General features: G+C 46.2%; 1 protein-coding gene across 3 annotated transcripts in view; it reads right to left on the bottom strand.

Annotated features, from left to right (window-relative positions):
• The window catches only part of asic2 (acid-sensing (proton-gated) ion channel 2), a 1153097-nt gene that overhangs the window by 74597 nt on the left and 1051291 nt on the right, over positions 1 to 27209 (bottom strand). For all 3 annotated transcript variants that reach the window (XR_004565497.1, XM_034189651.1, XM_034189650.1), the window contains one exon: positions 21566 to 21693. Coding sequence is in view for 2 of the 3 variants with exons in the window: in XM_034189651.1 (XP_034045542.1) it covers positions 21566 to 21693 (128 nt within the window). In the remaining variant the exon portion in view is untranslated. The remainder of the gene's footprint in view (positions 1 to 21565; positions 21694 to 27209) is intronic.

Here is a 27209-nt window from a genome sequence, read left to right as displayed (position 1 = left end):
TGTTGTGGGTCCGTGTACCTACACTTTCCCAACAGGATATCTCGGCCATCGTCATGGATCCCGAGGGGCGTCAACCAGCTGTTGAACGGCCAATGGAAGAACAGGGCGCACAGGCGTCCGCAGGAGGAATGATCGGTGAGTTGCAGCGGATCCTCACCGCTTTCACGGCTCGGTTGGATTTAATGACCGAGCAGAACGTCCTCCTTAACCGCAGGGAGGAGGCTCTCGCCGCGCAGGTGGAAGCGCGCCCTCAGGGCGCTGCTGCGGCTCTCCCTCCTGTCGACCCTGTGCGTACAAGTGATGTTCCACAGGTCGTTCAACGACCCCCCCCACCTTCCCCGGAAGCATACATAAGCCCTCCAGAGCCGTACGGAGGTTGTGTGGAGACGTGCGCGGACTTCCTTATGCAGTGTTCGCTCGTCTTCGCACAACGTCCTGTCATGTACGCGACTGATGCCAGCAAGATAGCTTATGTAATAAACCTGCTTCGTGGTGAGGCACGCGCTTGGGCTACAGCGCTCTGGGAGCAGAATTCACGGCTCCTTCTGACATATGATGGGTTTGTGAGGGAGTTCAGAACAGTGTTCGATCACCCGAATAGAGGAGAGACCGCTTCAGCCGTGCTGTTGTCAATGAGACAGGGGCGCCGGAGCGCAGCTGCCTATGCAGTCGACTTCCGCATCGCGGCTGCGAGGTCCGGCTGGAATAGCACTGCCCTCCGCGCCGCCTTTGTAAACGGACTGTCATTGGTTCTAAAGGAGCACCTGGTGGCTAAGGACGAACCGCGGGATTTAGATGGGCTTATTGATCTCGTTATACGATTAGACAATCGGTTAGAAGAACGCCGTCGGGAACGAGACGAAGGGCGTGGCCGGGCACACGCCGTCCCTCTCCCTTCTGGTTCCGACCGCGTTCCGCCCTCCCCACGCTCCACGGCCCCTGCGCTCCGTGTGGTTACAGCTCCCCCTGCTGACGAAGCTATGGACATGAGCAGGGCCACATTTAGGGCACCAGATAGACAGAGGAGGCTGGTCCGCGGAGCGTGTTTTGTTTGTGGCTCGATGGAGCATCAGGTAAGAGACTGCCCCGAGCGGTTAAACACCAACGCCCGCCCCTAGAAACTGGGCTAGGGGTGGGCCGAGACATTCACGTGGGACACACCCACATTGCCACACGACTCCCAGTTACAATCCTTTATGAGGATTTAACCCTGAAGGCCCCAGCACTGGTGGACACGGGCTCTGAAGGGGATCTGTTAGACAGCAGATGGGCCAGGGAGATAGGGTTCCCTCTGGTGGCGCTTACCTCGCCTGTGCAGGTGCGGGCACTAGATGGCTCCCTACTCCCTCCAATCACTCATAAGACACCACCTGTAACTCTGGTGGTGTCAGGAAATCACCGGGAGGAGATCGAGTTTTTTGTGACTCCTGCTACCTCCCGTGTGATTTTAGGGTTCCCCTGGATGTTAAAACACAATCCCCGGATCGATTGGCCGTCCGGGGTAGTGGTTTAGTGGAGCGAGACCTGCCATCGGGTATGTTTAGGTTCCTCGGTTCCTCCCGGTTCCCAGGCTAAGGAGGAGGTCAGAGTCCCGCCCAATCTAGGGACGGCGCCGGTGGAGTACCATGACCTTGTGGATGTATTCAGTAAGGATCTGGCGCTCACCCTTCCCCCCCACCGTCCGTACGATTGTGCCATTGATTTGGTTCCGGGCGTTGAGTTCCCGTCCAGCAGGTTGTACAACCTCTCACGACCTGAGCGCGAATCAATGGAGACCTACATCCGGGACTCTTTAGCTGCCGGGTTGATCCGGAATTCCACCTCCCCGATGGGTGCAGGTTTCTTTTTTGTGGGAAAAAAAGATGGCAGACTACGTCCATGCATTGATTCCAGGGGGCTGAACGAAATCACGGTTCGTAACCGATACCCATTGCCCTTGTTGGATTCAGTCTTCACGCCCCTGCATGGAGCCCAAATGTTCACCAAGCTCGATCTTAGAAATGCGTATCACCTGGTTCGGATCCGGAAGGGAGACGAGTGGAAGACGGCATTTAACACCCCGTTAGGTCACTTTGAGTACCTGGTCATGCCGTTCGGTCTTACAAACGCCCCCGCGACGTTCCAAGCATTGGTTAATGATGTCTTGCGGGATTTCCTGCACCGATTCGTCTTCGTATATCTGGATGATATACTCATCTTCTCTCCGGACCCTGAGACCCATGTTCGGCATGTACGTCAGGTCCTGCAGCGGTTGTTGGAGAACCAACTGTTTGTGAAGGGCGAGAAGTGCGAGTTTCACCGCACTTCTTTGTCCTTCCTGGGGTTTATCATCTCCCCCAACTCCGTCGCTCCTGATCCGGCCAAGGTTGCGGCGGTGAGAGACTGGCCCCAACCCACTAGCCGTAGGAAGCTGCAACAGTTCCTCGGCTTTGCTACTTTCTACAGGAGGTTCATTAAGGGCTACAGTCAGGTAGTTAGCCCCCTGACAGCCCTGACCTCACCAAAAGTCCCCTTCACCTGGTCGGATCGTTGCGATGCCGCGTTCAAGGAGTTGAAACGGCGCTTCTCGTCTGCACCCGTTCTGGTGCAGCCCGATCCTAGTCGCCAGTTAGTGGTTGAAGTGGACGCCTCGGACTCAGGGATAGGAGCTGTGCTTTCCCAGAGCGGGAAGACCGATAAGGTCCTTCACCCGTGTGCCTATTTTTCCCGCAGGTTGACCCCGGCCGAACGGAACTATGACGTCGGCAATCGAGAACTCCTTGCGGTGAAAGAGGCTCTTGAAGAGTGGAGACATCTGTTGGAGGGAACGTCCGTGCCATTCACGGTTTTCACTGACCACCGGAACCTGGAGTATATCAGGACCGCCAAGCGGCTGAACCCCAGGCAAGCCCGCTGGTCACTGTTCTTCGGCCGTTTTGACTTCCGGATCACCTACCGTCCCGGGACCAAGAACCAGAGATCGGATGCCTTGTCCCGGGTACATGAAGATGAAGTCAAAATGGAGTTGTCGGATCCACCGGAACCCATCATCCCGGAGTCCACTATCGTGGCCACCCTCACCTGGGACGTAGAGAGAACCGTCCGGGAGGCCCTGGCACGAAGCCCGGACCCCGGAACTGGGCCGAAGAACAGACTCTACGTCCCACCAGAAGCTAGGGCTGCAGTCTTGGACTTCTGTCACGGCTCTAAGCTCTCCTGTCATCCAGGGGTGCGAAGAACCGTGGCAGTTGTCCGGCAGCGCTTCTGGTGGGCGTCCCTAGAGGCCGACGTCCGGGATTATATCCAGGCCTGCACCACCTGCGCCAGGGGCAAGGCTGATCATCGCAGGGCTTCGGGACTGCTCCAGCCGCTGCCCGTGCCCCATCGCCCCTGGTCCCACATCGGCCTGGATTTTGTCACGGGCCTCCCGCCGTCCCAGGGCAACACCACCATCCTCATGATAGTGGACCGATTCTCCAAGGCGGCCCACTTCGTGGCCCTCCCGAAGCTCCCGACGGCCCAGGAGACAGCGGACCTCCTGGTCCACCACGTCGTCCGGTTGCATGGGATTCCAACAGACATCGTCTCCGATCGCGGTCCCCAGTTCTCCTTGCAAGTCTGGAGGAGCTTCTGCCAGGAACTGGGGGCCACGGTGAGTCTCTCATCCGGGTATCATCCCCAGACCAACGGACAAGCAGAACGGGCCAATGAGGAGGTGGAGCAGGCCCTGCGTTGCATGACAGCCGCGCACCCGGCGGCCTGGAGTACCCATCTGGCCTGGATTGAGTATGCCCATAACAGCCAGGTGTCGGCAGCCACCGGCCTCTCCCCTTTCGAGGTGTGTCTGGGGTATCAACCTCCTTTGTTTCCAGTGGTTGAGGGAGAAGTCAGTGTGCCCTCGGTCCAGGCCCACCTACGGAAGTGCCGTCGGGTGTGGCGTGCCGCCCGTTCTGCCTTGCTGAGGGCCCGGATGAGGACGAAGGCCCATGCAGACCGTCGGCGGACCCCGGCCCCTACGTACCGGCCAGGGCAGGCAGTGTGGTTGTCTACCAAGGACATACCCCTTCAAGTGGACTCCCCTAAACTGCAGGACCGGTATATTGGTCCGTTCAAGATCATCAAGGTCATCAGTCCAGCCGCAGTGAGGCCGGAAGCTGAAGCCTCACTGCGGATCCATCCCGTTTTCCACGTGTCCCGGATCAAGCCCCATCACACCTCACCCCTCTGTACTCCCGGTCCGGCACCACCTCCTGCCCGGATCATCGATGGCGAGCCGGCTTGGACTGTGCGCCGGCTCTTAGATGTCCGTAGGATGGGCCGGGGCTTCCAGTATTTGGTGGACTGGGAGGGGTACGGACCTGAAGAACGCTACTGGGTGAAGAGGAGCTTCATCCTGGACCCGGCCCTCCTGGCCGATTTCTACCACCGCCACCTGGACAAGCCTGGTCGGGCACCAGGAGGCGCCCGTTGAGGGGGGGGGGTCCTGTTGTGTGGGCCGCCAGAAGAGGAGGTACTGCTGGCTCACCACCAGAGGGCGCCCTGTCTGGAGTGCGGGCTCCAGGCACCAGAGGGCGCAGCCGCCTCAGAGGAGCAGCCAGGGTGACAGCTGTCACGCATCACCTGCGACAGCTGTTACCAATCATCTGATCGGCAGGAGTATATCAGCAGGACGACGTCTCCACCTCTTTGCGAGATATCGTTCTACCTGGAAGGTAACGTACCTCAGCTGTCTGCGTGACAATAACCTTTGTGACTTTTTGTGCATTATCTTTTGGACTGTTTTTCCAACGAGAGGTGGAGGTAGCTTTCCTGCCGTGCTGATTCCTGGGTGCAAATGCATCCTCATTCACTTGCTTTTTGTTCCTCGCCAGCAGTACCAGATCCGACACGCGGAGGCAGTGGCCACCTGGGAGTTCAGGACTTGGCGGCTCCAGTATTCCCGGGGTCTGGTGGCGGAGGAAATCGTGTGGTTCCGGTTCTGCTTTGGACAGGCATCTCCTATCTTCGAGCCTGCCCACACGACACCTTGTGAATTGACTGTTGTCTATTGTTGCAATCTGTTGTATTTGTTGTGCACATTCACAACAGTAAAGTGTTGTTATTTGACCTATTCCATTGTCCGTTCATTTGCGCCCCCTGTTGTGGGTCCGTGTACCTACACTTTCCCAACAATCTGTCCCTGTTTGAATTTGCACATTATGACCTGGAGTACCTCGCACTCAGTCAAAACGGGAGACAGCTGCCGGCTAAAGCTTTCCAGCCTGAATTTAACAACGGACTCTCTGTGAGGGAGTTTTACAATCTCTACACGGCAACCGGGCGACACCTCAAGGACCTGCCTCTCTGTATAGACCGGGAGGATTTTGCACACGGCTTTGCGCTGTATGTCTTCAATTTAAACCCGGAGGAGGACAGCGGTGCTCTGAGCCACGTCTCCACAGGGACCCTGCGACTTGAGATGAGACTCAGAGTCGCGATTCCGCATACCACTACGCTGATAGTGTACGCATGTTACGATTCTCTCCTGGAGATTAATTCCAAGCGACAGGTCCTTGTGGATTTTTACTGATGAACACCCTGGAATTGGACGCTGTTATGAGGGGCTTATAGGAGACCTGTTCGCCGGTGTTTTTGCGTCTGACGAGTTATTCCGGATCAAGCCGGACCCTCACGTATATTTCATTGTAAATACCCAGCCTAGACATTTACTGGGGGAACACTGGTTAGCGCTCACCGTTGAAAAAAATGGTCGAGCCACATTTTTTGACTCGTTCGGCCTCAGCCCGGACATTGAATATTACCCTAAAAGCATCCTGCGATATCTGGAGAATCTCCCAGATGTTAAAAACATTCTGTATCACAACAAACAGCTTCAGCACGAGTTATCGGACGTATGCGGACAACACTGCGTGTATTATCTGTATAACAGAGCCGCCGGGAAGTCGTACCAGGACGTGGTGTCTTTATACACCGAAAATACTATCGCGAATGATGATTTGGTTTCTGATTTTGTGAAAAGATGTTATTGCCTTAAGAAAAGCTGCATACCTCCTGTAACCAGCTAGCAGGGCCTTTGCATGAGTTTAAATATTGTCACGGCTTGTGTTAACCGGCGTTCCTATTTTTTTATGTTTTTCCGTGTGAAAATGTAACCCCCATCTTAGAATGCTCTCCCGATCATACCTGTAAAGTTTTATCGCGTTTGCATAATTTAAAACCCCGTTATTAAGCGTAGAAAGAAGGGTTGACCTTTGACCTTTGATTTTTTATGTGTGGTTTTTTGTGAAAAAATGCTTCGGATGTGTAGAAAATGCTCTCCCGATCATACCTTTAAAGTTTTATCGCGTTTGCACGCTTTAAACCCCCGTTATTAAGCGTAGAAAGAAGCATTGACCTTTGATTTTTTTATGTTTTTTTTTTGTGAAAAATGTTCCGGATGTGTAGAAAACGCACCCCCGATCATACCTTTAATGTTTTTCATTTTTTGCATCGTTGTTATTAAGTAGAGAAGTGCTGAAAGTTGTTTTTAAACCATATGCCAAATAAAAGTGATGAAGGCCGGAGATGAGTTTCAGTTGACTGCGATGTATTCAACAAAATCCTGATCATAATATCCAGTCAGTTTTTAATTCGACACCCTCCTTTTGTGGTGAGAAACCTTCCCAGCGTTGGAAGTCTTTTTTTTTTTCTTAAGTTTCTTCCTGGCCGGCAAATCGGTTAAAAGAAGGGTTTCATCCGGTGAGCTGCTCCGTCCTTTTTTAAGCTTCTGAAACTGCTCGCGGGCTTGCAGGTTTGATACGCAGGCCACCGGAATGTTCCGCTCCTGTAAAATATTGAGGAACTTCAACCAGCCTGTAGGGGGGCTCGATTTCTTGAACGAGGATCCAAGATGTTTCATAAAATCTATGGCGTGAGACCCCCTCACGACTTTCCCCTTGTAAATAAATTCCCCCGATGGACTCCAGCGCGTATCACCCACCGACAATTTCCTCATAATATATTCAGTGTTTCTACGCTCTCTGGAGGGGATATTCTTCAGGACCTCTGTCACAGTCTCATCCAGCTCCTCCTCCTCCTCCTCCACCCCCTCAGGTTGCTTAGCGACGCGAGGCTCTTGCGGGGGTGAAACGCGTGATTCGAGTTCCCCCTGTTTGGTCAGGGTTAAATAGCGCTGCAGCAGAGCCTCATACTTTTTAATTTTTTCATAAGGGGAGTGAGTACGTTCCTCCAGCACGGCCCGCATTCGCGAGTCTAAATCATTTTCCGCCGTTTGATGTTATTTCCGCTCGGCGGAACGGAATGTCCGAGTTGAAGCATCTGTTGAGGAGTCAGTAAAAACATCTTTTGCGCCGCTTTGAACACCATTATCCTCTGGGCAGTATTAGACTCGTTATAACGGGCAGGGCCGCAGTGAGCAGAGGCAGGAGAAAGCCGCCTGTCTGAATCAGCGCTCCCCGCTTCCTTTTGTAACTGGTTGTTCTGTCGGCCAGAAGACGGAAAACTCTTCCGTTTTTTCAAGGCATGGAATTGAGAGTCGCTCAAGGTGATATTCCCCTTTAATATATTTAAAGCGATCTCGGATAAAGTTTTCAGAAGCTCCGGCCTGCAGGTCTTCAGGCTGTGGTGACGCTCCCTCGCCCCGGCTCTGATTAGTGCTTTAAGAGCGGGGACGTTCCTTTTTAAAAGAGAGCTCATATCCGTTTATCTTTCTGTAAATAAACCGCGGGCCACTCGTGTGGGAGTAATCCCGATCTCAGTCTGAACTGATCTGGACACTCCGGCGTGCAATCCAGTAATAAATACCCGTAAGGTACGCTCGTAGCATCATCAAGAGCCTCCAAAAAAATTGTTTTCTGCCGGGAAACATTTGCTGAGCCAGAATGTACATCTGTAACTTGTCTCTGGGGTTTTTAAACAGCACCATATAATTACAATTCAACCTGATGGTTCGACTGTATTTCCCTTTATGAAACACGTTCTGTGTGATCATGATGACGCTCATTTTCCGGTGATGTCTGTACTGGGTGAAAATTCTTACAGCTTCAGGATGATACGTTGCTTGAAAGATGAGATCGTCCAAAATAACCAGATGGCTCTGACCTTCAGGGAAAAGGCTGTCGTCCAGAAATGAGTCAGGGAGTCCTCTTACAAATTTAATATTTTTATTCTTCAGTTCAGAATACAGAGGTTGTTCAGACGTATACAGCCATACAATGTTGTCAGGCACATATCTCATAGCGTGGCTACAATTTTCCAGCAATGTTTTCACAAACACACTCTTTCCCGAACCACTCGGTCCAACGATGAGACAGGAGAATGGGGGCTGAAGTCTGGGGTCAAACTCCACCGTATTTCCCAAGTGAGACATGGTTCAAAATCCGAACGGTTTAGTTTCCCCGTCCTTTAAAAGACGCTGCTTGTTATACACCACCCTGAAGGATTTTTGAAATGACACGTTTGTCAAACTGAAACTGCTTTTATGAAGTTTAATTCCCTGCTGTGGTGTTTTGATAGATGCAGTGAGGGCGGGGTCTTTTATATAACCCTCGACCAGATCTTTGATGCTGTCAAAGTTTATTTTCTGACAGCTCTCGTGCGTTTGAGTGATCCCCTTCACACGCATGACTGTTTTACCTCGTACGGTTTTATATGCGTAACTTTTAGGCCCCGCTGCTGCAAACTCTGTGATGACATCGCCGTTCAACTCGTCGGTGAGCTGCCCCAGATAATTACCGATAGGCAGCGGGGTTTCACCCCGCCTACAAACGTAAATCAGGCTATCGGTATCATAATACAGAATCCTGTCAGGATTTGCCACAGCCTCCATAAAACCGTACAAGGTCAAACGCGCGTACGCAGTTGTAAACGCTGCAATGAAAATATTGACGGCTTTACCCGGTCGACTGACGTACCGCGGGCCGTACCTCCATTGAACCATGGCCACCTGACTGCTGAGGAATCTTAGATATGTGACCTCGTACTCTTCAGAAAACAGATACCTGAACAGATCGTCAGCGTTTTTAACGAGCGCGGTCTACGTCAGATTTGACCTCTGGGCGAATTTCCCCCAGAAAGAGTTGAGGCAGATCTTAGCCATTTGTCGTTTTGCCGGATTATGACTGATTTTTTTCTGGGTCTAAACGAATCTTCTGATTTAGCCAGTATTTTTCTCTGCTCTCGGGGTCTTTATCAAATTCGGGAGGGAAACCGGAGGCTTCCTGCTTGTGTTTTAAGAAGGTATTTATGTACCCCTCAAAGATTTTTTCACTTTTTTCCTCAAAATGCCAGACTTCAAAAATCTTAGCTACAACGTAGCCTGTATCCAGAGCTTTGTGGAATTCCGGGGTTGTCCAAGTCCCAGACAGAGCTCTCTGCTGCTGACTGTGTGTGCACGCTCCTGCTTGATTATTTTCATCAGCGCAGGTGCGACAGAGTAAACACCAGTTTACCGTGAGGAGTTCTGTCTGGGAGGACGGGGAATTTTAGCCCCCGGGGCGGATACACGACGGCTTTGATGAGCCCGAAATAAGTCCTGGGGTCCCGGAAATTTCTCTCGATAATTTCCGGATGCCCCGCGGGATATGTGAAATTTACGTTAACGTAAGGATACAGCGAGGTCACGTCGACGTAATAGACCCTCTCATCTTGCTTAGCCGTGTACCTCAGACGGGACGCACAAGTCCGACCGCCGTATAAAGCGTAGCGAGGTTCGAGGGGCGGCGGTAACCCCCTGTGGGCGAGGAAACGGCGAACGCTCTCATCCCTCAGCCTCATTTCAAGCCACTGATGTTCCCAAATTATGCTGAGGGTGACGCCCGGCATAGCCCGCAGAAAGGCTATTTTTTTCTGACACTCTGCGTGGAGCTCTCCAAATGAAGTGTTTGTGAGAGGGTTTATTTTGTGCTGTGTAAAACACGTTGCACACCCGCGGTAAAAACACCCGAGAAACTCCCACACTTTTATCCGCCCGTCAATCTGAGCATACCCATCAACATAATAACCTATTTTTTTTGTCGCCCCTGTTTAGAGCGTGATCGACGGTAATGTTTTGCATCTCAGCAACCCATTCTAACCACTGCACGGCCACGTCCGAATATTTTTATGCTTCATTCTATAATTGTTGGCGGAGGGGATCGCCAGCGTTTTTGGAGCGAGAAAGTTCGTTTGGAAGACTTTCATACACGCCGAGGCGACTGTAACGCAGGTAAAAGGATCCACGCGTGTTTCAGCGATGAATTCTGCCATAAATTTGGAGCAGGCTGCAGCCAGGATTTTTGTATCGTTATCACAATACATAACGGCCTCGGCTTTAAAATCGAAAATTGTGTTTTTTTTGCTCACGTACCACGCGTTAAATTCCTTTCTTTCTCCCTCTGACATATTTGCGACCCCGTAAGCTGCAAAGTCAGGGTACGGTCCGACATAGTTCAGACTTTTTTCTGAACTGAACAGGTGCGGAAAGTAGCCTTTGCGGACGATTTCGTCTTTCAGCCGGATTCCCAGGTCTTTAGGCATCTGAGATAAGTGCATTGTAAGGAAAGATGAATCTATATATTTCTGTTTAAAGGCGGTGTCTGTCATGAGTAATAGTTTACTCCTGGTCAGCGGGGGTTACGCCCTGCTGGACTAAATACTTTAGAAGCAGATAGCCGTCAAAACCTTTTGAGTTGTGAGCGATGAACACGTATTCCTTGAATTTTCTCGTTCTAAAATGTTTAAAGAAGCGGGCTACGTAGTCTGTCCCCCATGCGCTCCAAAAATCAACCGTCTTTGTTACAGCGCTGACGTAAAACGGCACGTGTTCCCCGTTATTATCGACATACGTTTCAAAGTCATAAAAAACGTATTTCTCTGAATTTGACCGGCGTCATATAGCAGAGGTGACCCTCGCTCGGCTCCTGGAGAGCCTCGCTGCATATATGACACCTCTTCTGCTTACACACGTGCGGAGCGCTGTTTTTAGAAAATGCTATCTAATACTCACGTTTACATCGAGGGCATTTTTTTCTGTTATCACACACGTTAACGAACTTACCGGCGGAAGGATGATACTTCGGCTGTTTATGCAGGCTGTAACAGGCGGGTGAGCGACACTTCTTGTTCATTCGCTGCAGAATACCGGGTTATTTTTCTCGTAACACTGCGTGGATTCACAAATTTTACAATATGATGGACAATTATGGGAGGCGGGGTTATTGTACCCCATAAAGCAAAACTCACATACATATCTCACTCCCAAAAATCTCTTAAAATCGGTGATTCCGTAAAAATGATTATTAAACAGAAAAAGGAAAAGAGTTTTCTGCTGCGCTGGTATTCCTGTTCGGAATTTTGTCAACTTTCTCTCCCCTTCAGCTCTGAAAAACACCACAATTTTACAACCCAGAGCGTTTTCAAATTTTCCCACCTGCTCTAACGCTACCGGCGTAGCTTCCGTTAATCCGACGCTAATTTGTAACGCCAGCCCGCGCTGCTCCGCCTCGTGCGTAGTCAGATGACGATTCAATAACTGAACGAGGTTTATCGCGAAACAAACTGTTGTCAGGATTATACACGATATTAAGGCATTTGGATTTTTTCCTCAGAACCTCGTGATGGAGGAGGTCATCTATTCTGCGCTTCCCCGTGCCGTTCTGGTTGCGGATGACTTGGCCCACTAATTCCAGAGACTCGTCGGATAAAACGTTGGAATTCGATTGTATCAATCGTTCTAGCAGATTTTGGAAGCCCGTCACATCGCCCGCGTCGTTATATGAGCTGATCAAAGCGGCCTCGTTGTAGACTGCGTCCCCACGAATCTCCATTTGGATAAAGTCCCCGGCCCTGGCGTGTGTTAAAGCCTTTTCGACCGAGTTCTGAAGAGTCCCTACGACGTTACGATAAAATTCCGCGTAGTCGGGAATTTCGTCGACGTGGTAGAAATTTAGAGGCTGCCTGATTTTGATATTGTTAAAAGCCGGTCTCCTGATGACGTCAGCAGCCCCACCGCCCGTCATGGGAGAGTGTCAGCTGGATCCCGGTCGTGCATCATCCCCGCCTTCCATCAAAACAGAGATTGACGCGTTTATCGGGGTTAAACGAGCTCTGTTTAAAATATCTTCTCCGTGCGCATTGCGCGGGGAGGGACTTCTTAAAGGTGAAAAAATGCGCGCGTCATTAGGCATTTGATTTAATTCATCCACCGCGGATTGGACGTAAGGATTAACTTCACACGCGAGGAGGTTTACGGCGTTATTTAGAGGAGTCAGACGTACCTGGTTCAACGCCGCGGGACCGGACTCGTCTGGAGGCGGGGTGTGCGGGGGGTCAGGGGGCTCTTCAGTATCAGACTGGACCATCGAATTTATCGCCGAAATGATGTAGTGGTTAATTTCTTCCGATTCTCGTTCAGCTGCCAAATTGTTAAGAGCATCATTTAGAGGTGTTAAACAAACACGGCTTAAAAGTCTCTCTCCGCACTCGATGTTATTTCGAGGCGGTGAATTTAACGCCTCGGGTAATGGGCCACCTGTTCCAGGAGCGCTCCCCGCTGAGTCGATTATTGAAGCGTTTAAATCCAATACACGTCCAAAGTTATTTTCCCGACCTGAATTCTCTCCTTCCATCTTTTAAAAGCCGTACCAGGATGAATCTACCTCAAGAAAATCAATTAATATACCTCTTCAAAATCAATTAATATACCTCTTCAAAATGAATTCTCCCGTTCCAACGGAATAAAAAAAAAAAAAAACAGAATACACATTTTCCAACAAGTTGCGAGATGAGATTAATCCCAGCTCAGAATATCTTCGAGCCTTGCATCTCGGTGGAAAATAGACGGTCTCCCTCCACCGCGAGCTGAAAAAAAAAAGAGAAAAACGTTAGTTATTAAATATTTAAAATAAATAAAAACATAAATTCCGACTCCTTACCGTGTAAATCCGTGGATCATTTTATGGTTCTCTGCCGCTGACCCGCTTCTCCACGGGCTGTAACAGAAAAAATCGGATTATTCCAGAGTTTTAAACGTGATTTAATTTCGGTCGGTGTACTTACATCTGCGTGGTGAAATCGGGGCTTCCAGCCTTCAAACTTCTTCAGGGGGCTCTGACTTGATTTCTAGAATTAAAATAAATAAATAAAAAGCGACACCCTCGCAAGCAGATATTCTGTAATATTTCAAATACACTCAACAAAAATATAAACGCAACACTTTTGGTTTTGCTCCAATTGAGATGAACTCAAAGATCTAAAACTTTTTCCACATACACAATACCACCATTTCCCTCAAATATTGTTCACAAACCAGTCTAAATCTGTGATAGTGAGCACTTCTCCTTTGCTGAGATAATCCATCCCACCTCACAGGTGTGCCATATCAAGATGCTGATTAGACACCATGATTAGTGCACAGGTGTGCCTTAGACTGTCCACAATAAAAGGCCACTCTGAAAGGTGCAGTTTTGTTTTATTGGGGGGGAGATACCAGTCAGTATCTGGTGTGACCACCATTTGCCTCATGCAGTGCAACACATCTCCTTCGCATAGAGTTGATCAGGTTGTCAATTGTGGCCTGTGGAATGTTGGTCCACTCCTCTTCAATGGCTGTGCAAAGTTGCTGGATACTGGCAGGAACTGGTACACGCTGTCGTATACGCTGGTCCAGAGCATCCCAAACATGCTCAATGGGTGACATGTCCGGTGAGTATGCCAGCCATGCAAGAACTGAGACATTTTCAGCTTCCAAGAATTGTGTACAGATCCTTGCAACATGGGGCCGTGCATTATCCTGCTGCAACATGAGGTGATGTTCTTGGATGTATGGCACAACAATGGGCCTCAGGATCTCGTCACGGTATCTCTGTGCATTCAAAATGCCATCAATAAAATGCACCTGTGTTCTTCGTCCATAACAGATGCCTGCCCATACCATAACCCCACCGCCACCATGGGCCACTCGATTCACAACATTGACATCAGAAAACCGCTCACCCACACGACGCCACACACGCTGTCTGCCATCTGCCCTGAACAGTGTGAACCGGGATTCATCCGTGAAGAGAATACCTCTCCAACGTGCCAAACGCCAGCGAATGTGAGCATTTGCCCACTCAAGTCGGTTACAACGACGAACTGGAGTCAGGTCGAGACCCCAGTGAGGACGACGAGCATGCAGATGAGCTTCACTGAGACGGTTTCTGACAGTTTGTGCAGAAATTCTTTGGTTCTGCAAACCGATTGTTTCAGCAGCTGTCCGAGTGGCTGGTCTCAGATGATCTTGGAGGTGAACATGCTGGATGTGGAGGTCCTGGGCTGGTGTGGTTACACGTGGTCTGCGGTTGTGAGGCTGGTTGGATGTACTGCCAAATTCTCTGAAACACCTTTGGAGACGGCATATGGTAGAGAAATGAACATTCAATACACGAGCAACAGCTCTGGTTGACATTCCTGCTGTCAGCATGCCAATTGCACGCTCCCTCAAATCTTGCGACATCTGTGGCATTGTGCTGTGTGATATAACTGCACCTTTCAGAGTGGCCTTTTATTGTGGGCAGTCTAAGGCACACCTGTGCACTAATCATGGTGTCTAATCAGCATCTTGATATAGCACACCGGTGAGGTGGGATGGATTATCTCAGCAAAGGAGAAGTGCTCACTATCACAGATTTCGACTGGTTTGTGAACAATATTTGAGGGAAATGGTGATATTGTGTATGTGGAAAAGGTTTTAGATCTTTGAGTTCATCTCATACAAAATGGGAGCAAAACCAAAAGTGTTGCGTTTATATTTTTGTTGAGTGTATATTACCGAGGCCGGGTCTGAACGCACTCTGGAGCGTCTGTGTGGTTTTGTCTAAAAAAGACAGTTTCAGAATGCGTGCATCATTTAAAAAAAAACAAAAAAAAAAACAGTCATTTCTATCAAAAAAAGATTACTTAAATCACTTACCCTGAAAGCTGATGTGGTTTTCGCACTCTGCTCGAAGACAAGAAAACTTCATTAAACAACATGGTTTTTGAGGACCAGCGGATTTTTTTTACCGCAAATTAATTCTATTTTATACCCATCGCGGGGTCCAGACGCCTTCACTCTTCACTGTCCGTAGTGGAAATGAGCGGTGACTCCTTCCCACAGGGGGACGTGACAGAGAATAAGCTTTATTTTTCCGTCTTCAAACAAGCCCAGCGAACGACCCCGTCATCAGGAAATCGGATGTAATAAAACATTCAAGCTTCAACCAAAGATTCAAGCTTCTCTACTATGTTATAAAAGATCTAGGTATTTTTTTTTAATCGTTCTTTAATTCATGAAATAAAATGACATTAAAATATTAGACCCGGGTGGGAGGGGAGGTAGGGCTTGGAGGCGGAGCTTGGGGCGGGGTTAGGGGAGGTGCTAGGTGCGGGGTTAGGGGTGGAGCTTGGGGGCAGGGTTGGGGGAGGAGCCAGGGGCGGGGCTAGGGGAGGGATTAGAGACGGGACATAGTGATGTAGTTGATTCTGATTGGCTGACATAAATCAGTTTTTGACATAAGGTCACTCAGTTTACTCTCTCACAGGCTTTTAAGGTGGCAGTAATTAAACCATTACTTAAAAAGCCATCACTTGACCCAGCTATCTTAGCTAATTATAGGCCAATCTCCAACCTTCCTTTTCTCTCAAAAATTCTTGAAAGGGTAGTTGTAAAACAGCTAACTGATCATCTGCAGAGGAATGGTCTATTTGAAGAGTTTCAGTCAGGTTTTAGAATTCATCATAGTACAGAAACAGCATTAGTGAAGGTTACAAATGATCTTCTTATGGCCTCAGACAGTGGACTCATCTCTGTGCTTGTTCTGTTAGACCTCAGTGCTGCTTTTGATACTGTTGACCATAAAATTTTATTACAGAGATTAGAGCATGCCATAGGTATTAAAGGCACTGCGCTGTGGTGGTTTGAATCATATTTATCTAATAGATTACAATTTGTTCATGTAAATGGGGAGTCTTCTTCACAGACTAAGGTTAATTATGGAGTTCCACAAGGTTCTGTGCTAGGACCAATTTTATTCACTTTATAGTACATGCTTCCTTTAGGCAGTATTATTAGAAAGCATTGCTTAAATTTTCATTGTTACACAGATGATACCCAGCTTTATCTATCCATGAAGCCAGAGGACACACACCAATTAGTTAAACTGCAGGAATGTCTTACAGACATAGAGACATGGATGACCTCTAATTTCCTGCTTTTAAATTCAGATAAAACTGAAGTTATTGTACTTGGCCCCACAAATCTCAGAAACATGGTGTCTAACCAGATCCTTACTCTGGATGGCATTTCCCTGACCTCCAGTAATACTGTGAGAAATCTTGGAGTCATTTTTGATCAGGATATGTCATTCAATGTGCATATTAAACAAATATGTAGGACTGCTTTTTTGCATTTGCGCAATATCTCTAAAATTAGAAAGGTCTTGTCTCAGAGTGATGCTGAAAAACTAATTCATGCATTTATTTCCTCTAGGCTGGACTATTGTAATTCATTATTATCAGGTTGTCCTAAAAGTTCCCTGAAAAGCCTTCAGTTAATTCAAAATGCTGCAGCTAGAGTACTAATGGGGACTAGAAGGAGAGGGCATATCTCACCCATATTGGCCTCTCTTCATTGGCTTCCTGTTAATTCTAGAATAGAATTTAAAATTCTTCTTCTTACTTATAAGGTTTTGAATAATCAGGTCCCATCTTATCTCAGGGACCTCTTAATACCATATCACCCCAATAGAGCACTTCGCTCTCAGACTGCAGGCTTACTTGTAGTTCCTAGGGTTTGTAACAGTAGAATGGGAGGCAGAGTCTTCAGCTTTCAGGCTCCTCTCCTGTGGAACCAGCTCCCAATTCAGATCAGGGAGACAGACACCCTCTCTACTTTTAAGATTAGGCTTAAAACTTTCCTTTTTGCTAAAGGTTATAGTTAGGGTGGATCAGGTGACCCTGAACCATCCCTTAGTTATGCTGCTATAGACTTAGACTGCTGGGGGGTTCCCATGATGCACTGAGTGTTTCTTTCTCTTTTTGCTCTGTATGCACCACTCTGCATTTAATCATTAGTGATTGATCTCTGCTCCCCTCCACAGCATGTCTTTTTCCTGGTTCTCTCCCTCAGCCCCAACCAGTCCCAGCAGAAGACTGCCCCTCCCTGAGCCTGGTTGTGCTGGAGGTTTCTTCCTGTTAAAAGGGAGTTTTTCCTTCCCACTGTCGCCAAGTGCTTGCTCACAGGGGATCGTTTTGACTGTTGGGGTTTTTCTGTAATTATTGTATGGCTTTTGCCTTACAATATAAGGCGCCTTGGGGCAACTGTTGTTGTGATTTGGCGCTATATAAATAAAATTGATTTGGTTCACATTTTTCGTTTGAAAATACATACATACATACACACATACACACACACACACACACACACACACACACACACACACAGTGTACAGTACATATATACATACATACATACATCAGTGTACAGTACATATTTCACATTTAAATAAATTTTTTGTTGTGTATAAGATGTCTTGTTTTTCCTGTGGTATGCAGTAGCTCTGTGGGTGGACCCCCAATTTGACTGTAACCCCACCCCCCGTACAATGACAATAAAGACTATTCTATTCTGTTTTATTCTATTCTAATGTGTCTAGAGCCCATTTTACACTGCAGGCATGCATGTGTCATTTTGGGAGGTCTTCACTACACGGCCAATTTTAGGGGGCCTTTTTCGGGCCAGGTACTTCTGTGTGCCTCAACACTTTTTGGGCAGGGCATTACACTGATTCGTCAAAATCATGAAGGAGAAGAGGACACCAAGCAACAGGTGCATTTTGGAAAAGTGTACAGAAGAGACAAGATAAAATGAATAAACCGATAAACTGCTAAAAAATGATCGGAAGTTACAGATAACCGATAACTTTTAGTACTAATTCGGATGCGGCCACATCAGATTACACTGTCAGCTTCTGATAAACCCGTTTCACTTTAAGCGCTACAGGGGCTGCAGGGTAAATTCAAAGATCAAGTCATTCCCAGGCAGGATCACAAACACAAAAAGAATGCACTAAAAAAAAAAAAAGAATACAAAATAAAACCACAAACACTGTCATCTTTCTAAAGCAGTAAAACACAGTATTAGAAGTCACAGATTATCTTGGTATTAGATACACCGTCATTTACAAACTAAAAGCTGCTGCTTTTTTCACACACTTTGAACCCTGCAGCTTAAACAACCGAAATATGTCCATTAATGCATTGATTGACAGAGTAAAAGACACGTAGTAAATATATTAAATTCTGAAGAAAAATAATAATCCACATAAATCATCTTGATTATCCAAAATGGTGTCTAAATGGTGAAGAAAAGTCCCTTTGTCCACACAGCTGCATCGTGAGATTTCCTCTTTCTCATCGAGTGTTGGTGATTAAATTATCCCGTCAGCCACAAAGAAATAAAATAAAATAATTTTAAAATTAGTCCATTTTGTTTCTGTGTCGAGGGGATGGTAACAGTGTAACGTCCAAAGTGAACCTGAACTACACTACCCCCCTTCGCTCCCTGCGTCGACCGGCCAATCACATTTTGCATTTAATGATGATGTCATCAGCAAGTGACAGCCAGTCTGCCACAAACACACGACAGGGACTAATATGTTTGATTTTAGGGTTTACAAATGTTTTTGACCGTTAAACTTTGCTCACTTTACCAGCAAAAAAAGTTAGTGGACTGAAAGTTATCGAAACTAAATTTATTAGAAGATAATTGGTCTGCTGATGGTTTTAAAAGTTATCTGAAAAGCTAATCCACTAACAAAAACATTAGCTTCGATAATTATCGGATTAGCTGAATTGTGCCGACCACTGTGCACAGATAATTTCTGCACCAGAAAACCTCTCACTCCTGCTTCCATCATTGAAATAACTGTGCCAAGGTTAACTCTATCCAAATATTATAGACAATGACAAATGGCCGTCTGACTGATTTACTTCATGTGATTCCCATGAGATGAATGAGGGAAGTCATCAAGTTACAGTGTTCAGTGGCTGTGAATGGAAAGAATCTGCATGGAGTAAGCTGGGCTGTGCCATTTGTAATCGCATAAACTCAAACCCACATGTAATGTCTGATTTTAAAAGCTGATGCAGAGAAGACATGCACATCCAAAACACAAAGAGCGTGCTAGATCAAGAAAAATTAAAGCAAAAATGGAAAGATCCACACCACCACAGCGCTCCTATTCAAAAAGCTTTATTAATAAAGATGTGATGTTTTGGGCAAACTGCCCTTCCTCAGATGATTCTATTTTTGGTATGACTTTAAAAGCGGCACATTTCTCAATTCCCAATGGTTGTATAGTAGCTAGCAGAGCAATATTACAAGTCAATATTTGGGCATCAGTTGACAAAATTGCTAATTTCAAGTGAGATAATTTGCTGTAGGAGGGTAATCCACCAACAGGTGGCAGGAGGAATGTAACATTAAACATTACAGTTCAAATCAGGGTGGTGTTCTACTTTCTTATACCTTGTTTGCCCATAAAATCTAAGCCCCGCCTTCAAAAGATTCCATCATATTTGTCAAATCATATAAACTAAAATTGAACCTGGATTCACAATAACACAAAAGAAAAAAAAACCTGCAATAATGGGAATGGAACTAACAACCACAGCCACATGGATTCCTAACTCACATTGGCTGAGAGGAGTGATCTTGCAGGGACATTAAACTTGGCAGTGAGGGTGTGTTAGCAGCAGTTTCTCCGTCTTGGCCCAAATACACGAAAATACTAAAAATGACCTTGTGAAGCAACAGGAAAGAAAAGCTATTTATATAAATAGCTTCATCAGAAGATGTCTGTGAAGCTACCAGCCATTAATGTGGCCTTGAGTGACAGAACAAAGCTTTGTATGATTGAGTGACCTTGAGAATGTATGAAGCACATCTCCACCAGCAAGGTCACTGTTAGACACAGAAGATATTTGTCAGCCAGTTCTCACCAAGTGACTGCAGGGACCAGTTGAGGGCCCACGGCATGCTGGGACAGACAGGGACAGAAACACTAGGCAGAGTGTAGATGATCTATGGAGCATAGCCTACAGTGAATAGTCCAAAGGCATTAATGTTAGCTACAATCAGATAAGTTGTTACAGTTCTTTTTTTTTTTCGTGGTTATAACACAAACAACTGCCTACTAAATTCATGCATGCATTCAGGAGGAGGCCCCGGGGAAGACCCAGGACACGCTGGAGGGACTACGTCTCTCGGCTGGCTTGGGAACGCCTTGGGGTTCCCCCGGAGGAGCTGGGCGAGGTGTGTGTGGATCGGGAGGTCTGGGCAGCTTTGCTTGAGCTGCTGCCCCCGCAACCCGACCTAGGATAAAGCGGAAGACAATGGATGGATGGACGGACGGACGGACAACTGCCTACTAAATTCGTGCATTAAATTATTACCTGGAAATATTTTTTTCTTTTAAACAGAATACCAATTAAAGTAAAAATGATTATTTTTCAGTGTTATGAATTTGCAAATAACTGATGATATAAATACATGATCAGACTTTCACAGAGCAGACCGGCTGCAGTGGGCAAACTCAGTAGTGAGAGGTTTTCTGACAAGGAAATGACCAAATATAAAGCAAAAGAGACGCAGACAACCACAAAAACCACTGTCAAAGTATCATAAAACACCAACTGCAGCAGGTCCAAAATTCTGCAGCAAGGCTGCTCTCTCGCTCAAGCAGAGGGACTCACATCTCTCCTATTTTAAAGTCTCTTCATTGGCTCCCAGTGTCGTTGTGTTTCCATTTTAAGATTCTAGTGTTGACTTTTAGAGCTTTGCATGGCCAGGCTCCCTCCTACATTAGAGACCTGTTATGCCCCTACCCTTCCGCTCGGAGCCTGAGGTCAGTGGATCAGAACCTTCTGAGGGTCCCTCGTAACCACTTTAAGACCCGAGGAGATCGCTCTTTCCAGGCCGTTGCACCAAGGCTCTGGAATGATCTCCCTTTGTCTCTTCGATCGCTGGACTCTGTCAACATTTTTAAGAGCAAACTTAAAACTCGTCTGTTTCTCCAGGCATTCAAACCTTAGTAGTGAGAGGGCTGTTATATGACCACTGTGTGTGTCTTAGAGTTATTTTATTGTGATGTATATTGTCTTTTATTCTCAGAAGTTTTATCTGTGTGTGTCTTTTGTGAAGCACCTTGTGACTTTCCTTGTCTGTGAAAGGTGCTATATAAATAAACATTACTTACTTACATGGCTTTTGAGTGAGAGAGCGAGACTTCACACGCAAATGCACAAAGGAATGGAAGATACACCCCATGCAGCAATTTCAAAGGTAAGATAAAAACTGTTCGCTCCAACTCAAACTGTAAATACTGTATGTTTTGAGGTACACTACATTGGTTATGCACTGCATTGTATAACTTGCACTTACATAACCTCCCGATGGCTGTTAGGTGAAGCGATCAGAGAGGGTTTGTCCATGAACGAAAAGTTGAACATGTGGAATAAGAGTGAAGTACAGCACAAGAGCCATAGGAAAGAGAGCCACAAGGAAGATAAGAATATTCAGGACACCTACCCTCTGCTCTTGTGTGGCTACAAACGTCTGGAAGCCAGGGGCAACGCCAAAGCCCAGCTCGTGGACAAATGGAGGCTCAGCCTGGCTGTGGATCTGCACCCGCACACCTGCCTCGAAGGCTGTGTCCTCTGGAGAGAAAATAGACGCAAAGAAAACATCTGATTTATTCAGGCAATAAAGAACATGAAAAATAGAAAGATATACAGTGTTTAAATGTAGTTTACAGTAAGGTCCACAAGCATTTTGACAGTAACACCTTTTGGAGTTTTATCTCTGTAGACCACCACAATGGAGGTGAAATGAAGCAATCAAGATGTTCTGTTTAATTCAAGGGCTTTAACAAAATATCAGATAAACCATTTAGTAATTACATAACCAAAATACAAAGTGTTATTGTTAAAAAAAAACAAAAAACAAAACAAAAAAAAAAACACTTTTACAGCTAGTTGTCTTCAGTATAGTCATTGTTTGGACACATGAACATTTCCAAAACACAGAATATGGGTTTTATTGACATTAATCCTTAAGAATTGGTAAAGTTTTAATACTAAACTAAAGTATGGCCAGATTTTGCAGCGAAAGCAATTCTGCGGAAATTGGGATTATATGCTTTTGTTGTTGTGACTGGAGAAACTTTTGTCTGTTGCATTGCATTATGCAGCCTCATGGTGTCACAATTAAGGATTTTCACCAAAGAAAACAATTGGCAGGGGTGGTGGCCAAGTGGTTATTGCACTCGATTCCAGTACAAAATGTTCCCAGTTCAAACCTCAGCCCTGCCACATTTCTCTATGTAATGTGGAGGTGCATCAGGAAGGGCATCCAGCATAAAGCCTGTGCCAATTCAGCATGCAGATCCATTTTGGGTTTGCCGTGGCGACCCCAAGTGCAAAACAAGGGTGCAGCTGAAGGGACTTACACCGAAGAAAACAAATCACATCTCTGCTTGAGTGTCTTGTGACAAGCTACAGTTGTAATTTCACATCTTGTTGAGATTTTGTGGCTTCCCTCACTTGTCTCCTTCTTGTTGTTGTCTGATCCAAATCGACAGAGTTACAAACTGATTTTATATCTTAATAGTTTACTGAAATTCCCTTGATGACTGATCTGATGAGGTGACAGTTTCAGACACGCGTGAAGAAAGTTCCTCAGATCAAACACACTTTGTCCAACTAATCAGAGCATTCTTGTCCTGACATGGACAAGAAGGAATGGACGCATGACATTTATGGGAAAAGAGGGGGCAGTCTGGGTAGAAATCAATATCGTTCTCTCTTCACATGTTTCCGGCTGCACTCTGACACTCAGTCAAAATGTTCTACTGCCTGCAGGGTTATTTTACTTCTCAGGGAGCTCTGGAACCGAGACATCAACAACAAGCTCAGATAATAGAAGCGACACACACCTCTGTGCCCTGCACTCATCAATCAAAGCTCTGCAGAGGCTGATGCGGAAGCAAGTTGGATGCAGTATAAAATAAAAAATTAAGGGGCTGGATATACAGTTCTTTTGTTGTGTGCAGTTGCCAGAACATAATTGTGAAATGTTTCATTTCAATTTATTTTCATTTATATAGCACCAAATCACAACCCTCAGAGCAAGCACACAGGCGACGGTGGTAAAGAAAAACTCCCTCTGATGATTTGAGGAAGAAACCTCAAGCAGACCAGATTCAAAGCAGCGACCCTCTGCTTGGGCCATGCAAGTGATACAATAGATGAGAGAGAGAGAGGAGAGAGAGAGAGAGAAAATCAGGCAGCAGTAAAACAACAAATAACAATTTATCAGCACTAGCCCTAAGCTTCACTAAAAGACCCAGACTTTAGATAAAGTTCAGGCTGTGGTATGCTCCGTATCCTAATAAAATGAATTATTAAAAGAGTAAAAAACAGAGAAATATTCTATGCCAGTATGCTAGCCATATGAAAGGGAAAATAAGTGCATCTTAAGTCTGGACTTGAAAGTCTCCACAGAATCTGATTGTTTTATTGACGCAGGGAGATCATTCCACAGAACAGGGGCAATATAAGAGAAAGCTCTGACCCGCAGGCTTCTTATTCACCCTAGGGACACAAAGTAGTCCTGCACCCTGAGAACGTAAAGCCTGGGCCGGTACGTAAGGTTTAATTAGGTCAGCTAGGTAGAGAGGTGCCAGTCCGAGAACAAGTTTATAGACTAGTAGCAGAACCTTGAAATCTGAGCTCACTGGGACAGGAAGCGCCAAGGTTCCTCACTTTGTAAGTGTGATGTATGATACATGAGCCTAGGCTGAGCATTAACTGGTCAAATTGATGACAATGTCTCATTGGACCAAGAACCATCATTTCTGTTTTATCAGAGCTTAAAAGTAGGAAGTTTCGAGACATCCAACTTCATACTGATGCAAGGCAATCTTCTAAGGATTTTATGCAGATAGATTACCAGCAGTTACGAGCATGTTACGAGCGCCGCAATATGTGCCCAAGGGGTGCTATATAGAGGGAGAAAAACACGGGGCCTAAGACAGACCCGTGTGGAACCCCAAATTTCATATCACTAAGGTTAGAGGTAGTGTTACTGTACAAAATAGAGTGAGAACGACTGGTCAAGTATGACATCAACCATGCAAGGGCACTCCCAGTAATCCCAAAATGATTTTCCAGCCTATCAAGTAGAATATGATGACCCATGGTGTCACAATGCAGCACTGAGATCTAACAGCACAAGAACCATAGTGGTATTGAATCCATTGCAAGCAGAAGATCATTCACCACTTTAGTGAGAGCCATCTCTGTGGAATGATATTTCCTAAAAGCAGACTACAGTGGCTCAAAGAGATTGTTCTCAGTAAGACAGTTCACGAGCTGCCCTGACACCACTTTTTCCAGAATTTTAGAGCAAAATGATAGATTTGATATTGGCCAATAGTTTTTCAATATACTAGGCTCAAGATTAGGTTTCTTAAGTAATGGTTTAATCACTGCAGATTTGAAACATTTAGGAACAGATCCACAATTTAAAGAAAGATTAATAATTTCCAGCACAGTCGTCCCAAGAGTGGGCCACAGGTCCTTAAACAGTTTTGTTGGTATAGGATCAAATAAACAGAATGCCCAGAGAGATACTGTCAAATTCTGTAAATCTAGGTAATACGTCAGTAGTGGCACACACCTCAATAGCAGGGTGTAGTGGCTGGGTTAAGGCATGCTGGGATATGTTTAACCTATTGTCTTCTAGTTTATTCTCAAAGTAATCCAGGAAATCTTGTGCTGTAAAAGGAGAGTGAACTCCTAGTTATCTAGATTACGATTTGTTTCCCAGTGTAATCTTTACGTGCCTTAACTAAAGCACTCCTTCTGCTGAATCACCTCTAAATTATTTACACATTATTCACTTTGCGTGTTTTTAGGAATCCACTAGCTTAGCGTAGCTACTAGCTCTTAGCCGATTTAGCATGGCGGCTTCTCCTGTCTCTCCCGCACTTTTCTGCTCTGGGTGTGAAATGTTTAGTTATTCCTCGGCCTCCTTTAGCAGTAACGGTACTTGTAATAAGTGTAGCTTATTCGTAGCTTTGGAGGCCAGGCTGGGCGAATTGGAGACTCGGCTCCGCACCGTGGAAAATTCTACAGCTAGCCAGGCCCCTGTAGTCGGTGCGGACCAAGGTAGCTTAGCCGCCGTTAGTTACCCCCTGGCAGATCCCGAGCAGCCGGGAAAGCAGGCTGACTGGGTGACTGTGAGGAGGAAGCGTAGCCCTAAACAGAAGCCCCGTGTACACCGCCAACCCGTTCACATCTCTAACCGTTTTTCCCCACTCGACGACACACCCGCCGAGGATCAAACTCTGGTTATTGGCAACTCTGTTTTGTGAAATGTGAAGGTAGTGACACCAGCAACCATAGTCAATTGTCTTCCGGGGGCCAGAGCAGGCGACATTGAAGGAAATTTGAAACTGCTGGCTAAGGCTAAGCGTAAATTTGGTAAGATTGTAATTCACGTCGGCAGTAATGACACCCGGTTACGCCAATCGGAGGTCACTAAAATTAACATTAAATCGGTGTGTAACTTTGCAAAAACAATGTCGGACTCTGTAGTTTTCTCTGGGCCCCTCCCCAATCAGACCGGGAGTGACATGTTTAGCCGCATGTTCTCCTTGAATTGCTGGCTGTCTGAGTGGTGTCCAAAAAATGAGGTGGGCTTCAAAGATAATTGGCAAAGCTTCTAGGGAAAACCTGGTCTTGTTAGGAGAGATGGCATCCATCCCACTTTGGATGGAGCAGCTCTCATTTCTAGAAATCTGGCCAATTTTCTTAAATCCTCCAAACCGTGACTATCCAGGGTTGGGACCAGGAAGCAGAGTTGTAGTCTTACACACCTCTCTGCAGCTTCTCTCCCCCTGCCATCCCCTCATTACCCCATCCCCGTAGAGACGGTGCCTGCTCCCAGACTACCAATAACCAGCAAAAATCTATTTAAGCATAAAAATTCAAAAAGAAAAAATAATATAGCACCTTCAACTGCACCACAGACTAAAACAGTTAAATGTGGTCTATTAAACATTAGGTCTCTCTCTTCTAAGTCCCTGTTGGTAAATGATATAATAATTGATCAACATATTGATTTATTCTGCCTTACAGAAACCTGGTTACAGCAGGATGAATATGTTAGTTTAAATGAGTCAACACCCCCGAGTCACACTAACTGTCAGAATGCTCGTAGCACGGGCCGGGGCGGAGGATTAGCAGCAATCTTCCATTCCAGCTTATTAATTAATCAAAAACCCAGACAGAGCTTTAATTCATTTGAAAGCTTGACTCTTAGTTTTGTCCATCCAAATTGGAAGTCCCAAAAACCAGTTTTATTTGTTATTATCTATCGTCCACCTGGTCGTTACTGTGAGTTTCTCTGTGAATTTTCAGACCTTTTGTCTGACTTAGTGCTTAGCTCAGATAAGATAATTATAGTGGGCGATTTTAACATCCACACAGATGCTGAGAATGACAGCCTCAACACTGCATTTAATCTATTATTAGACTCTATTGGCTTTGCTCAAAAAGTAAATGAGTCCACCCACCACTTTAATCATATCTTAGATCTTGTTCTGACTTATGGTATGGAAATAGAAGACTTAACAGTATTCCCTGAAAACTCCCTTCTGTCTGATCATTTCTTAATAACATTTACATGTACTCTGATGGACTACCCAGCAGTGGGGAATAAGTTTCATTACACTAGAAGTCTTTCAGAAAGCGCTGTAACTAGGTTTAAGGATATGATTCCTTCTTTATGTTCTCTAATGCCATATACCAACACAGTGCAGAGTAGCTACCTAAACTCTGTAAGTGAGATAGAGTATCTCGTCAATAGTTTTACATCCTCATTGAAGACAACTTTGGATGCTGTAGCTCCTCTAAAAAAGAGAGCTTTAAATCAGAAGTGCCTGACTCCGTGGTATAACTCACAAACTCGTAGCTTAAAGCAGATAACCCGTAAGTTGGAGAGGAAATGGCGTCTCACTAATTTAGAAGACCTTCACTTAGCCTGGAAAAAGAGTCTGTTGCTCTATAAAAAAGCCCTCCATAAAGCTAGGACATCTTTCTACTCATCACTAATTGAACAAAATAAGAACAACCCCAGGTTTCTTTTCAGCACTGTAGCCAGGCTGACA

This window comes from Thalassophryne amazonica, chromosome 16 (genome assembly GCF_902500255.1).
Source record: "Thalassophryne amazonica chromosome 16, fThaAma1.1, whole genome shotgun sequence".
In the NCBI taxonomy this organism is placed as follows: Eukaryota; Metazoa; Chordata; class Actinopteri; order Batrachoidiformes; family Batrachoididae; genus Thalassophryne; species Thalassophryne amazonica.
The sequence above is the reverse complement of the archived record's forward strand: the minus strand, read 5'-3'. Positions and strand labels throughout refer to the sequence as shown.